We start from the raw sequence: 14,003 nt of genomic DNA, 5'->3' as shown, positions 1-14,003 counted from the left end.
AGCGTGTGCAAGATTTACATGTGACAGCTAAAAAGCCATTGTATACCATGGTTAGCAAGTCTGACTTGGTATGCCTCTACCAGAGGTATGCCACATCTAGATTTCTTACAATACTCAAATATAGAACAATAGTTTTCTGGGCTTATTTTAATGTTATGTTCTTCAAGGTCCAAGATGGCAAATTTGCCAAAGTTCTCCTGAACAATAGGTGCTGTCCTTGCAACCCACTCAAGAGATTGAAATAATGTCTCATGCATTCTTCTACAGTAGATTTTATCAGGGCATTAGAGAATGTATAATTTATCCTCTTATGAGGCAATCCTGGTCCTTGAAGAAACTAATTATTACCAAACAGATGACAACATTCAGATATTTTGACATATTCCTCAGTCTTGCTATGGTAGATAGTTTCAAGCTTAATAACTGGTTCTACTGAGGCAGTGAATTTTGTACTTTATATTTTTAATGGTTTGCCCATAACAAACCCTTGATTGATTAAATTATTGCATGCACATTATTGTGCTGTCAAAGTTCAAATAGCTCATGGTTTTACTGCAATCAGGTAATCAGAAACCTTAGTGTATACTCTGTTAGGTTATAAAGAGGAAAGATCCATAGAAATGTTTCAAATAAAAAACAGTAATCAAAAATGAAATGATAAATATTTTAATATTTCTTGAATTCCTATCAAAACTAATACATTGATCTTAACAGAATTTTAATGAAACACATTTGTGTTGCACAGCATTCTACATTCAGCTAGCAAGATGCTGAAGCTATCAGTTAAGCCAAGTTTATTATAAAGGGGAAAAAATCTCTAGTGTGAGAGACTGCAAACTGGGAAACACAAGGAACTTCAAAATGTGTTGCTGTATTGCTCAAAACATTAGATAGTGCCATGTGGCTGTTTGGCAATTTATTTCATAACATTAGCTGTAAGAAATAAAAGCATAATGGGTTTCAACTGTTTGCTTTCTCTTACTTATACATACACATGCAGACACAGGTTCTCAAATGAAACTTCAATCCAAAATGTATAAGCAAGAACTTCCTCCATGTCTAACTTACACATAGTAGTTAGCTGTCTGAAACTTCTAAGTACAGGAGGTAGTAAAGGCTAAACTCTGGATTCAGCTAAAAAGAGTAAGTACCAAACCCAAACATTTGGAAGAGCCATATAAAGTTATGGCAAAAAGAATGCTGATGAACTTGAACCACAACATCAGAAAAATTAAGACAACTTTATTATCAAAGTTGGTAACATTCCTCTGTCTATTATCAGTTCATACGTAGTGCAAAACAAATGCATTTTCATCTTCATCCAGGGAAATGATGTCAACTACCTTCAGTCATCACTGTCACTTCCAGATTCACTCAACTGGAGATCATTCCCTAAAAATTTTAAAAAGTCATGCTATCAACTCCAGATAACATTATTTTCCATGAAGCAGCGAATATCTCCCAGTACATTAGTCTCTTTGGTCTAAACATAAAGCTCCCGTCAAACGGTGAATTCAGGTGCAAATTAAGAGCCATATTTAGAAGAAAACTATTAAGATGAAGCAAATAGCACATTGGGGGAGGCAGTTTTCACCAGGAAATCCACACCCAATACCATAGTCCCCATCTGGATCCTACTTTCTATACCACCAGCTGCTTATTTTTGAGATATATTTTTAAATGGAGAGGAGATCCAACCATAGATCTCTAATGCCCTATGGTCTAAATTCTTTATGCATCTTCCATGACCTCTGCATTATGCACATGGGCCACATAAATCTCATCTTTCAACAAACATTATCCAGCTTGGAAAGCTGTATTTTATTTTTTTATTGGAAGCGTTAGAGCAAAAAAAGTTGCAGGAAATTTAACTGAATGGCAATAGAGATCACAGAAGTTAGGGTGGTTGTATCTAGTAAAGTAGTTCTGTTAGCACAAATATTTCCTTTTGCCACATGGAAACTCCCCTCCCCCTAATCCGCTCCAGGGGGTGGGGTGGGGGAACACCAATAACAGATTTAGGAGGCATTGAAGGGTAGAGAGGGAGCAGAAGTTCCTCACTTTGTCATGAGGAACAAAGGTGCAGAACCACAAATGAAAGAGGTATGGAATCTGTGGCCCTCCAGAAGTTGCTGGACTTCAACTCCCACCAGCCCAAGCCAGCATGGCCAATGGTTAGGGATGATGAGAGTTGTTAGATACCCCTACTGTACATAACACAGTTTTATTAGTGAATCTGATCTGGCCCTGTTGATTGGGCATTTTATTGCATTGAGAGTTAGGCCATACTGCACTAAACACTTAAGCAACTCCTTTTGAGATGTCTGAATGTCTCCAGAACAAATTACTGGTTTTTAATTCCACTGTATACAACTCAGCAGCAGTCAGTATCATCTATGACATTGTAAACTGCATAAGCTTTAATTTACCATAATCAGTGGTCAAAACAGCTTTTATCCCAGCTTCTGATCTAAACCTCAGTAGGTCAAACCCTCTTTACACAGACAAAGCTTAAGTTACATGAGAAAGTTATAAAAGTGTGTGGTTTCCTTTTAGATTCCTCAAGTATGAATCTCACAAGCTTCTCTGCTTCATGTACCGGTACTTACGCAGTGTGTTCATCAAGTGGCCAGGGCCCTCTCGACTTCTGTGATATCCAGCATCTACATCTGGGAAGGCTCGCTGTGAGACAGTCATCATCGAAGGCTGTAGGTGTGGCATTGACAGAGGAAGGGGTGGCTTTGTCTCTTCATCTTCTGAATCACTAGAACTATTTTCACTGCTTGATGAAGAGGATGAACTCTTAGAGTCAGATGAGCTATCAGAGCTACTCATCTGCTCTATAACTTTAGCTTCTGCTTTTAGCTCTGAAAATAAGATTTAAGTGGAAGGGAAAATAATTTAAGAACTAACTTCATTACTTACATGATCACAATATTAAATTTTAAGAAAATAAATAAACTCAGAGTAGTATTTGAGAGTGACCTCAAGACAGTAAGCAAAGGAACGGTATTTATCCGTCAGTGTGGTATAATAGAATCATAGAATCATAGAGTTGGAAGAGACCACAAGGGCCATCGAGTCCAACCCCCTGCCAAGCAGGAAACACCATCAGAGCACTCCTGACATATGGTTGTCAAGCCTCTGCTTAAAAACCTCCAAAGAAGGAGACTCCACCACACTCCTTGGCAGCAAATTCCACTGTCAAACAGCTCTTACTGTCAGGAAGTTCTTCCTAATGTTTAGGTGGAATCTTCTTTCTTGTAGTTTGCATCCATTGCTCCGTGTCCGCTTCTCTGGAGCAGCAGAAAACAACCTTTCTCCCTCCTCTATGTGACATCCTTTTATATATTTGAACATGGCTATCATATCACCCCTTAACCTCCTCTTCTCCAGGCTAAACATGCCCAGCTCCCTTTGCCGTTCCTCATAAGGAATCGTTTCCAGGCCTTTGACCATTTTGGTTGCCCTCCTCTGGACACGTTCCAGTTTGTCAGTGTCCTTCTTGAACTGTGGTGCCCAGAACTGGACACAGTACTCCAGGTGAGGTCTGACCAGAGCAGAATACAGTGGCACTATTACTTCCCTTGATCTAGATGCTATACTCCTATTGATGCAGCCCAGAATTGCATTGGCTTTTTTAGCTGCCGCGTCACACTGTTGGCTCATGTCAAGTTTGTGGTCAACCAAGACTCCTAGATCCTTTTCACATGTACTGCTCTCAAGCCAGGTGTCACCCATCTTGTTTTTGTGCCTCTCATTTTTTCTGCCCAAGTGCAATACTTTACATTTCTCCCTGTTAAAATTCATCTTGTTTGTTTTTGCCCAGTTCTCTAATCTGTCAAGGTCGTTTTGAAGTGTGATCCTGTCCTCTGGGGTGTTAGCCACCCCTCCCAGTTTGGTGTCATCTGCAAATTTGATCAGGATGCCCTTGAGTCCATCATCCAAGTCGTTGATAAAGATGTTGAATAAGACCAGGCCCAAGACAGAACCCTGTGGCACCCCACTAGTCACTCTTCTCCAGGATGAAGAGGAACCATTGATGAGCACCCTTTGGGTTCGGTTAGTCAGCCAGTTACAAATCCACTGAGTGGTAGCATAGTCAAGACCGCATTTTACCAGCTTCTTTACAAGAATATAATGGGGCACCTTGTCAAATGCCTTGCTGAAATCAAGGTAGGCTACATCCACTGCGCTCCCTTCATCTACCAGGCTTGTAATTCTGTCAAAAAACGAGATCAGGTTAGTCTGACATGACTTATTTTTCAGAAATCCATGCTGACTATTGGTGATCACAGCATTCCTTTCTAGGTGCTCACAGACTGTTTGCTTAATGATCTGCTCCAGAATCTTCCCTGGTATTGATGTCAGACTGACTGGGCGGTAATTATTTGGGTCCTCTCTTTTCCCCTTTTTGAAAATAGGGACAACATTTGCCCTCCTCCAGTCTGTCGGGACTTCGCCTGTTCTCCAGGAATTCTCCAAGATGACTGCCAGTGCTTCTGAGATCACATCTGCCAGTTCTTTTAATACTCTTGGATGCAGTTCATCTGGCCCTGGAGACTTGAATACATCTAGACTAGCCAAGTATTCTTGTACTATCTCCTTAGTTATTCTGGGCTGTGTTTCCTCTGCTGAATCATTTGCTCCAAATTCTTCAGGTCGGGCATTGTTTTCTTTATCGGAGAAGACTGAGGCAAAGAAGGCATTGAGGAGTTCAGCCCTTTCTGTGTCCCCTGTTTGCATTTCACCATCTTCTCCTCTGAGTGACCCCACTGTTTCTTCGTTCTTCCTTTTGCTACGAACATACCCATAAAAGCCTTTTTTGTTGCTTTTAACCTCTCTAGCAAGCATGAGTTCATTCTGTGCTTTAGCTTTTCTGACTTTGTGTCTACACGTGCTGGCTATTTGTTTGAATTCCTCTTTGGTGGTTTCCCCCCTTTTCCATTTTTTGTACACATCCTTTTTTAATCTTAACTCAGTTAAAAGTTATTTAGATAGCCACCCTGGCTTCTTTAGGCACCTTCCATGTTTCCGTCTCATTGGTATAGACAGTGTTGAAGCCAGGGTGAAATCCTTACTCAAGAAAGAAGAAGCAGAGAGGTCTCAACTGCAGAAAAAAGGAAGGGAAGAAAATTTCCAGCTGCACAGGAAACATTTATTTGATCTCAGCATGTTTAGAATTTAATTCTTCCTCAGGGGCATTCTTGAACTACAAGTTTAAATCCTGGTCTCCTCTCAGGAGGATTGAAATTGGTTTCAATTGGTTGTTCAACTGAGGAAGTACTCCATTCAAAGCACATTGGGCTCAATAAATAATTGCCTGCACACCTCGAAGTTTCTTTACTTCAACAATCACTGAATGCCTTGATGTCACCATCTCTCAGCCTCACTCCACATAGTAACTTAAACTATAAAATAGGAGCACAATGTATGCCTCCTGGAAAGACAAACAGAATAATCAATTCTGATAATCAATATTCTACTCCTTAGGTATAAAGGTAACCTTCCCAAACTAGGCAGAGGGTAGGGAGGAGAAGAAGGCGATAAATTTAATTGCCAGACTTCCCAGACTGCTGTATCACAACATCATTAGACAACAGGTATTAGTCTAGCAGCCCTAAAAATTTAATCAAATTAAGGCCACAGCAGCTGCCACTTTTATGTGCCACTTTTATCAAGGGTGAGTTGCTTATGTGACAGCTGATTTCTGCCACCAGCCACATGCTGATCCTTAGTCAACTTCTCCCACCACCACAACCAGTGTTTTTTCAAGCTGTTACAACAATAGGCAAAAAAACCATTCTAGGCTCAGTGTCTGCTTGGTGGCTTCCATGTAGCTAGCTCATTCCATGGCATCAAATACGAAAGATAGCATAGCCTCAGAAAAAAATACAGCCAACACAGGCTCACATAGTGGTGGAAATGCACCCGTAAGATATCTAATGTCTCTCAGTATTTGCTTTATAAAGCCCTTACATTTTTTTATGGACATAGCTAAATAAGGTATAATTAGAAATACTAAAAGAGGGTTTACAGAATATCAGATTTTAACATACGATATTAATGTTAAAAAAAAAATTGCCAACACTTGGACATTAATTGTTCTCAGAGCAAAATTCAGCACTGCTAATTTATAGAGATATTGATATTAGAACTTAAAGAAGTAAAGGACCCATGGTAAGACATCATGACAGATCCTGAACCAGTCCCAAATCCAGTGTTGTAGTCCTCCTGTACTGTGTTATAGTCATTCCAAACAGAAGTGCTACAGCACTCCTGTTTGGGGCTTACTGTTTAGCCAGCATAATTATTATTATTTGTAAGTGCATTTTTGCACACAAAGCAACTTGCTCAGTAATGCTACTGTTCCCATGCTTCCGTCATGGGCCCTAGCACAAAAGCAAGTTTCTCGACGGGAAACTATCAGGTAACACAATGCTTTATGCATAATGATGCGGCTGCTAGAATGTGGGAAAACAGCTTTGGGATTTTGTGAGTCACTCAGAACAAGTTTTAAACCAAACTAACCAACCCTTCTAGAAGAGTCTCTCAGATTTCATGTGCCCTTGAACACCCTCCCCTGCAGAACTGGCTACTTTTTAGCAACTGTTCAAGGAAAGAAATGACAGAATTTTCTCATTATAGTTACAAAGAAACACCTGCATGAGAAATTCCATTTTTTGCACTGTGTACTCAAGGATTCAGTCCTCGTTATCAATAAACAGAGCAACCATCTGCCAGCATTAATTCAACATGTAACATCTTCCTTTCCGGCTGCTTGCCCCAACTTTTCAGCAGGAAGTTCAGCTGGCCAAATGAACACAGTATGACATTCTACTAAGTTACTTTTAAGCCACCAGAAGCATTTATTTAGAGTGACTGCATGCAGAATAAGGTATTACCCATAATCCTTTCCTCATGGTGCACATTAGATTTTAAGGCAGCCATGTATTGCCAGTTATCTGGTCACCCAAGGCTCTGAAAGGTGTACCTAAGCAACCAGGATACTTTTTAAATTTGTAAAGTTTTTAGGTTAATGCTCTAAAAGAATCTTGCCCTCAGGGTTATGAAGGAAATCTTATAAAATATATGACTAAGCTTGCCTTAAACAACATATAGCAAAATGATGTAATCGGCAGGTTCACCTTGGGTAAGGAAATGAGACCATTTCAAGCAATTAAGGGAAGAAGACAAGGATGGGGACCTAATGATATATGTAAGCTGTCAGCAATCATTGGACTAAGATGGAAGGAAGACCCAAATGATAGACCAACACTAACAGAACAGTACACTGTTGTCATTAGCATTTTTATGTCATACCATACTACTTTTTCTAGTGGTAGCTGGGATGGTAGAGATAAATAAAGTCAGAGCAGGGGATTTGTAGCCAGTTCTATGTGGAACAAACAATGGCTGAACATTTTCAGTATCTTAGGTCTGAACAGCCCATCAGCGATAACACAAAACATTAATATTTGCTCTAGTTACCCATCCCACAAGGACTTCTGTCACACTTCTTTCCACTCATATGTCTTTGTTTTTTCAAGGGATGGGCTGTCCATTTATGATTGTGAAACCACTTTTATTTGAATGTATTCATCCATAAAGAGAGCGAAGCCTTATTTAAGCAAGCCTTGATAGTCGCTAAAATACAAGACTGCAAATGCTTCTGATACCTCTTCACACAAATAGTTTAGTTAACAACTATTGAACTGGAAGCATGTAGTATTAAAACTATTTGCATGCTCTCAATAGATGGCCAGACACTCGATCTAATAGAACCATACAATTGGAAGGGACCATGAGAGTCATCTAGTCCAACCTCCTGCATTGCAAGAATGTTTGTCCAACATGGGGCTTGAGCCCATGACCCCGAGGTTAAAAGTCTCATGCTCTACTGGCTGAGCTATCCATGATGGTTGTAGAGTAAGTAACCCCCTTTCTTCCCAAGTCAACGCAGAAATGAAGCAAGCTGATGGAAGAGGAACAGAGCAATCCATCCTTCACCAGCCCATTGCATTTGGTTGCTGGACACACAGGAGGCAAAACTTCAACCTGGGCATCCATTGACAAGCTAGTGGTGAAGATAAGGAGTAATCCATTTCTTTGCTTCCAGCCTGCTGCACTTCTATGCTGGATGTGGAGGAGGTGAAACCCCTTCCTGTGCTCAGGACATAAACCAAACAGCTGGTGGAGGAGGTAGGCAGTACTTCAAACCTCTTCTGCCAGCCTTCTGCATTTCTAGTCTGCAAATATTTTTACTGGCCTGCTTTTTATTCCTAAGAGAAGCTGGAAAAGGAATGGACAGTTCTAACTATCCTCCACCATCTTCTGTGTAAAAAGCAGAAGAGTAAAAACTTTTGAAGGCTACCATATTTAAAGGGCTAATTCAAAAGCTAACTGTGCCACTTTTGTTGTGAAAGAGACATGGCATTGGCTGGTTGGAGCCTGGTATTCATTACTTCAAGACAATATAGGGTTAGAAAAACTGCAGCACAAGCATATTTCTCGCTGAGGTGGTAAATCTATGTATGGGCTGTACCACTTCAGACTACAAAGGATTGGCTCCTGTAGTTGAATCCTCCTCCATAGAAAAAACGATTCCTTCACATAGAAAACTGGAATGTTAGGGAACAGCTAGGTTAGAACCTTCCCACCATTATGCATTCCTCTACATGCTGGGGCAGGGAGTGAGAGGGAAGCATTCAGTCATGTGAGCTGCAAAGACTAGACAAGCTTACCACATAAATGAAAATTAGGTCATGGACTCCAACCTCAAAACCTTCAAACTACAGAATAATTTAAGACTCTGAACAATATGAGATTCAATTACAACTTACCTCTTTCAATATCATCCATAGGAGAAGGTGGTGGAGACATCTTCTCTTTTGGTGGAGAACATTTAACACTATTTGGAATCTTATTTGCATTTCGAATTAGCTGTTGCTGTTGCCCAATACGAGACTGGACCTTACTGCTTCCTTCACCTCTGTATGAAAGGGTTGAAAAACAAAGTTGTATCTGTGAATTCTATAAAGCCATTTCTTTTGTTTCCAAGTAGTTTTAGAAGAACTGATTTTTCACCACTTTTGATGGATAATACGAAAGCTCTTATGTGCAGTACTTAACAAATGCTAAGTCTGTGCAGGTTCCAGTGAAATGTTCTCCAAACACCACCCCAAAAATGCAAACAAATTGAACTGGGTGATGATATCCAATGTTACTTTCTGAGTTGAAATCAATAGGCTTACGGAACTAGGTCACAAGACAAACCAGGAGTAGTAAATCAAGAACTTTGGTTACAGATTCTGGCTTGTCTGGAGTGAGACAAGCCACAATCCCTAGTTTCAACTTATTGTCAAATCAAACTATGGCTTAACCCCAGGTAGTATGATAGCAACAGGGCAGGGGGAGGAGTGCGGCAGCCGTGATCTTCATTCTGGGAACTCACACATATGCATGCTTGTGTAAAGCCATGGTTTGGCTTAGTGTTACATGTGAACTGGGTCATTGCTTCAGTCTCTTTCTTAAAAGAAAGTAGCAGTCAGTTTTTCTTTTTCCTAATTTAGACAAAATTGCTTTTACTATGGAATTTTCATAATGAGTAAGAAAACAAGAGTGTTTCCAATTTTCCACCCACCTGGTTTTCTTCACAGTGATATTGCTACTAAGTTTCTCTAGTCTACATTCTCCAGTGTCATGGTTAATTATCAAGATGCATTCTTTTTGGTATGGCTTCTTGGAACCTTTGAAAACTGTTACTGGTGGAGTAGAACCCTATTTTAAATCAAAAGAAAATTACTCCTACTACAAGCACTTCTAGAACTGCTTTTTTAAAGAGTCTATTTCATGATTTAAAATCCTGCACTTTTCACAACACACTGTGCTAACAGCATGTATTTCATTATTATAAGAAGGCAGAGAATGAAGCCAGTTTTGCTACAGTGATTTTGCAGGACTCCAAGATTTATTACAAAATGTGGTCTCAATATGAAAATGGATTGACTTTTCATTGACCAAGTGGCTTTTTTTTCTTTTTTAGTTCTTTCAAGGTTCCTCTCAATATGCTGAATTCCATCCAGTTGAAAGCTGACTCATTCTCCTAACCTGTCATATAACCAAATAAAATTTCAACCAACTCCTTTATTAACATATTCTATCAATTATGAAGCGGTAATAAAAAAGCAAGTGCTTGTTGGCACCAGTAACCATCAATCACCACCAACAAAGATTGAACTATACTCCCTTCATCTTTTGTTCTTAAAATCTATACCAGAATATGGGGAAAGGGAAACTATCACAGAACACTGTGCTTATTGTTGTCAGGGTTGCATACAGCCTTTTCCCAATCCATTTTGATCACTTTAACACAACCATTTGAGCTTTCTAGCCTGCCAATTATTTACTGAGGATATTTTTGGCATATTTAAGAAAATGAACATTAAGCTATCTCATAATAAGTTTCACAACATAGCCTCAAAAAAGTCACTCCTATCAGAGAATTGCAAACATCTCTCATGAAACAAAGACTATAAACACCACAAAATTGTTTTTGGCCAAATACTAGTGTGAATAAGAGAAATAATTAATGGAAAATGAAGAACAGGTCAGGGAGGTGAGAAGGCTTTTTTTCCACATAAATATGACCATGCAGCTTACAACATAACAGCAAAAATATGTATCAATACATCAGGGGTAGAGAGACTCCAGCCCGCAGAACTAATCAGGCTCTGTATGGGTCCCAGTTTGGTCTGTGAAGCTGTTCCTCCCACCTGTCCCATGACAGGCATCCTACTGTCAGAGGCAGTATGCTGTACCCAGTTACTGTACTGGGAATCACAAATGGGCAGGTATGGATGTGGTTCAAAAGAAACAACAAGGAACTGAAAGTAATCCTCAGATTGTTCCTTTGCAAGCAGGGTTCATCGACAGAGAAACCTACTGGGATCAGTTGCCCTAGAAAGGTCTCCATCAAGAACTCCCTAGTGCCGTCTGGGAGGCAAAGCATTTTGCAAGCAAGGATGTTATTGTGCCATCAGATGATTGGCAGGTGGATGGCTCTACCTATGTGTCAAAGCTACCCAAAGTGTGTGTGGCAGGGTTGAAGGAGATAAGAATCAATAAAGTGAACAGTACAGATATGCCTTCCTCAGTGTTGAACTCTGATTGGCTGTGCCTTCCAAATGTATGACCATTGCATTTTAATGAAGTGAAATGATGATGATGATTTATAACCCACCCAGGTGGACTTCCCCATCCACCCAGTAAATATGTGAAGTAGAATACATTGGTTTAACACCGGCACAACCATAGCATATGTTATTGCCACATCCTTCATGTATTTACAAAAGAGTGCCACAGTTTAAGAATTAGCTAGACTCCTCCCCTCAAACGGAACAGAAAATCTCACCTCAATATTTGGCAGAGTTATTGTCACCTGTTCGCCTTTACCAACTTCAAGATCTCCTTCACAAGATGTATCAATGGATGCTGGTTTGAAATCATCTAAGTAAAAAAAGTTACAGTTACATATATTAGGTCATGTTTTTCACTACTCCCTTAATCAGTGATCCTGTCACAAGGCGAAGGTGAGGGTGCTGGATCATTCTGTTCATCTCTTCTCTAATGCTGGTTTGTCTGCCACATTCAGTTACATTATTATCCAAAAGACTGCAAAATGTGCACAGACCAAAAGGTTTTCTTAATACCTATCATAGATTCACCACACGTAGGAGCTGTACAAATTCACCAAGATATGCTGAATGATTTTTAAATAGAGCACTGAAATTTACTTGCACCTAATTTTCAAGAGAAAATAATGGAAAACTAAGGTTCATGAACTTTCAGACCTAAAGACAAATATTGCCCAAGCACAAATGAAATTACCCCCAATCCTTGTAACAAGTAGAACTCTCAATAGTTACATATATAGTGATTTTAATCCTTCTACTGAAACACAGTAATGCTCTAAAAGATTAAGTTTCAGCTTTATTTTCTATTTTTTAGCCTTCTGCATTCTATTATTGTCCAAAGAAACAGGATCTACCAAGAGTTTCTGACTTACCATAGGCATTAGTAAAATAAAATATTGAATTTGCTGACACCCAGTTAGGTCAGGACAATCTGACACATAACTTTTCTTTCTTTCTTTCTTTCTTTCTTTCTTTCTTTCTTTCTTTGCTTGCTTTAAAAACATACTGCTTTCTTGAAATATTTCAAAATAGTATACTAAAAATACACTTGTTACTGCCAGTTTGGTCTTGATCCTGTTAACTAAGCCTGTTAATTATTGACACTGTAACAAAGTGTTTAAGTTTTAAATAAATAGATCTCAAACTTCCACATGGCTAGGAACTAGCTTCAACTCCAAATTAACAGGTCTTTTTTAAAGCCAATTCAAACCCATACACTACTATTCTGAATTCCCAAGGGAGTAAACACCATCACCATTGGGCTTGCTTCCAAATAAGCATGTAAAAGATTGCAGTGTAAATGCAGCCATGTTTTAATGAGTTGCTAAGATCTCCTTTTGGCATTGTGTTTGTAATACTTATATTATAGGTTGCATGTATTACCCTGAGCTCCATTGGAAGAGTGATACTTAAATTCATTAAAAGCCACAAATGCATGAAATATTTAGATATTTGAAAGCTAAATGTTGCCTACATCTAGTGAGCATGGAAGCCATGATTTCTGAGAGTGAGTGCCTTGCTTTTGCTCCTCTGTGAAGTTAGAAGAGTTCATGAGCATGAGATACATATATACATCACCTACAAAAAGAAGTGCATGGCTTTGTTTTATATTCCCTAGCTGCAATACCTTAAACAGTCTCTTGCCTTAATTTTAAAAAAATCAAACTCACAATAACCTATAGTTATGCTCATCTTTATATCATTGCTGTGGTAGAGACTGTTGTTGGGCAATATCTAGGCACTCTACTCATCCCCTATGCCTCCTCTCCCCAAACACACCAAAATACCTCAGATCTCCCCATTTCCATGCAGACCTTCTAATTAGATTTGACAGGTCACCTTTGGTTTTCTTCGTCGCTTTTAAGAACACAATGGGTTCTTAAAGTTCACTGGATGTCACTGGATGCTGAATTTAATATTTCTGATAGGTTTAAAAGTATGGAGCTTTATCATATTGAGCAAATAAAGGCATTTTTTAAAAAAGCCTTATTCCTTTCTTGAACTCTTACAATGTCAAACAGTGACAGCTTCTTTCCCTCAATTTGTTCGTGGTATTTGCGGAAACAATCCCCCCCCCAAAAAAAAAATCCCCGCAGCAAGTCCAAAGTGCCCGTCGCTTCCAAAATTTCTGACTTAGCTCTAGATGAAGCACTTTGGTTCCTTTCCAGATGCCAACCTTCCTGCTTCCAACATAATAGCAGTGATGACGACGGCGATTAGCAAGTTACCACCCATCATTGTTACATATACACCAGCTATGAGGTTGTCGGGCGTTCACTTACGAGGCAGCCATCTCTCCTCACCCAAACTCTTCCCCACCTCGCGACGCCAACCTGGACGGGCTCGAGGCGCCCGCCTGCCTCCCTCCCTGCCTGCCTGCCTGGCAGCCCCTGCTGCTTCCCAGCCAGTGGCTCCACTCCACTCTCCTCACTCACAGCGCACGGTGTGGAAGGCGCAGCGCGGCTGCCTCTCGAAGCTCTCGCCCAGCAGTAGGGCGCGCTCCTTGCAGTCAAAGATCGGCGGGGCCGCCCCGTTCATCCCCGAGCCGCCCGCTCCTGCCTCTCTCCTCTCTCTCTCTCTCTCTCACCGACCAACGCACAACGGAGCCGCTCCACTTCTGCCGCTGCCAGGCTAAACCACCCCTCTTCGCCCTGCCGAGGGGAGGGGGCGGGGCCAAACCGCGCTCTCCTCCCAGAGGCCGCGCCCCGCCTCCTCCTCAGCGGCTGATCGAGTTTGGTAGCACCAACCCCGCCCCCCGCGCCTTTCCTCAGAGGGAAGCGGCGCCGCGCTGGGAGCTTCAACGCCTCT

At 40.5% G+C, this 14,003-nt stretch overlaps 1 protein-coding gene across 1 annotated transcript; it reads right to left on the bottom strand.

Moving 5' to 3' along the window:
- Window positions 1–650: 650 nt before the first annotated feature.
- EAF2 (ELL associated factor 2) lies at window positions 651–13,896 on the bottom strand. The gene is made up of 6 exons (XM_081009094.1): window positions 13,631–13,896; window positions 11,414–11,508; window positions 9,644–9,780; window positions 8,844–8,992; window positions 2,610–2,867; window positions 651–1,392 (listed from the first exon to the last, which is right to left on the bottom strand). The coding sequence occupies exons 1-6, from the start codon at window positions 13,731–13,733 to the stop codon at window positions 1,346–1,348; spliced, it is 789 nt and encodes a 262-aa protein (XP_080865220.1). The 5' UTR covers window positions 13,734–13,896; the 3' UTR covers window positions 651–1,345.
- Window positions 13,897–14,003: the final 107 nt, after the last annotated feature.

The sequence above is a fragment of the Podarcis pityusensis genome, assembly GCF_964106645.2.
Source record: "Podarcis pityusensis genome assembly, chromosome: 1".
Lineage (NCBI taxonomy): Eukaryota > Metazoa > Chordata > Lepidosauria > Squamata > Lacertidae > Podarcis > Podarcis pityusensis.
The sequence above is the reverse complement of the archived record's forward strand: the minus strand, read 5'-3'. Positions and strand labels throughout refer to the sequence as shown.

Bases quoted from the DNA above. Each gene is read 5' to 3' on its own strand.
- EAF2 (XM_081009094.1), bottom strand. From the start codon at position 13,733: ATGAACGGGGCGGCCCCGCCGATCTTTGACTGCAAGGAGCGCGCCCTA. The intron at 9,781-11,413 runs GTGAGATTTTCT...GATTTAAAATAG, and splicing joins TAACTCTGCCAAATATTGAG to GGTTCTACTCCACCAGTAAC. The intron at 8,993-9,643 runs GTGGGTGGAAAA...CCTTTCATACAG, and splicing joins ATCACTGTGAAGAAAACCAG to AGGTGAAGGAAGCAGTAAGG.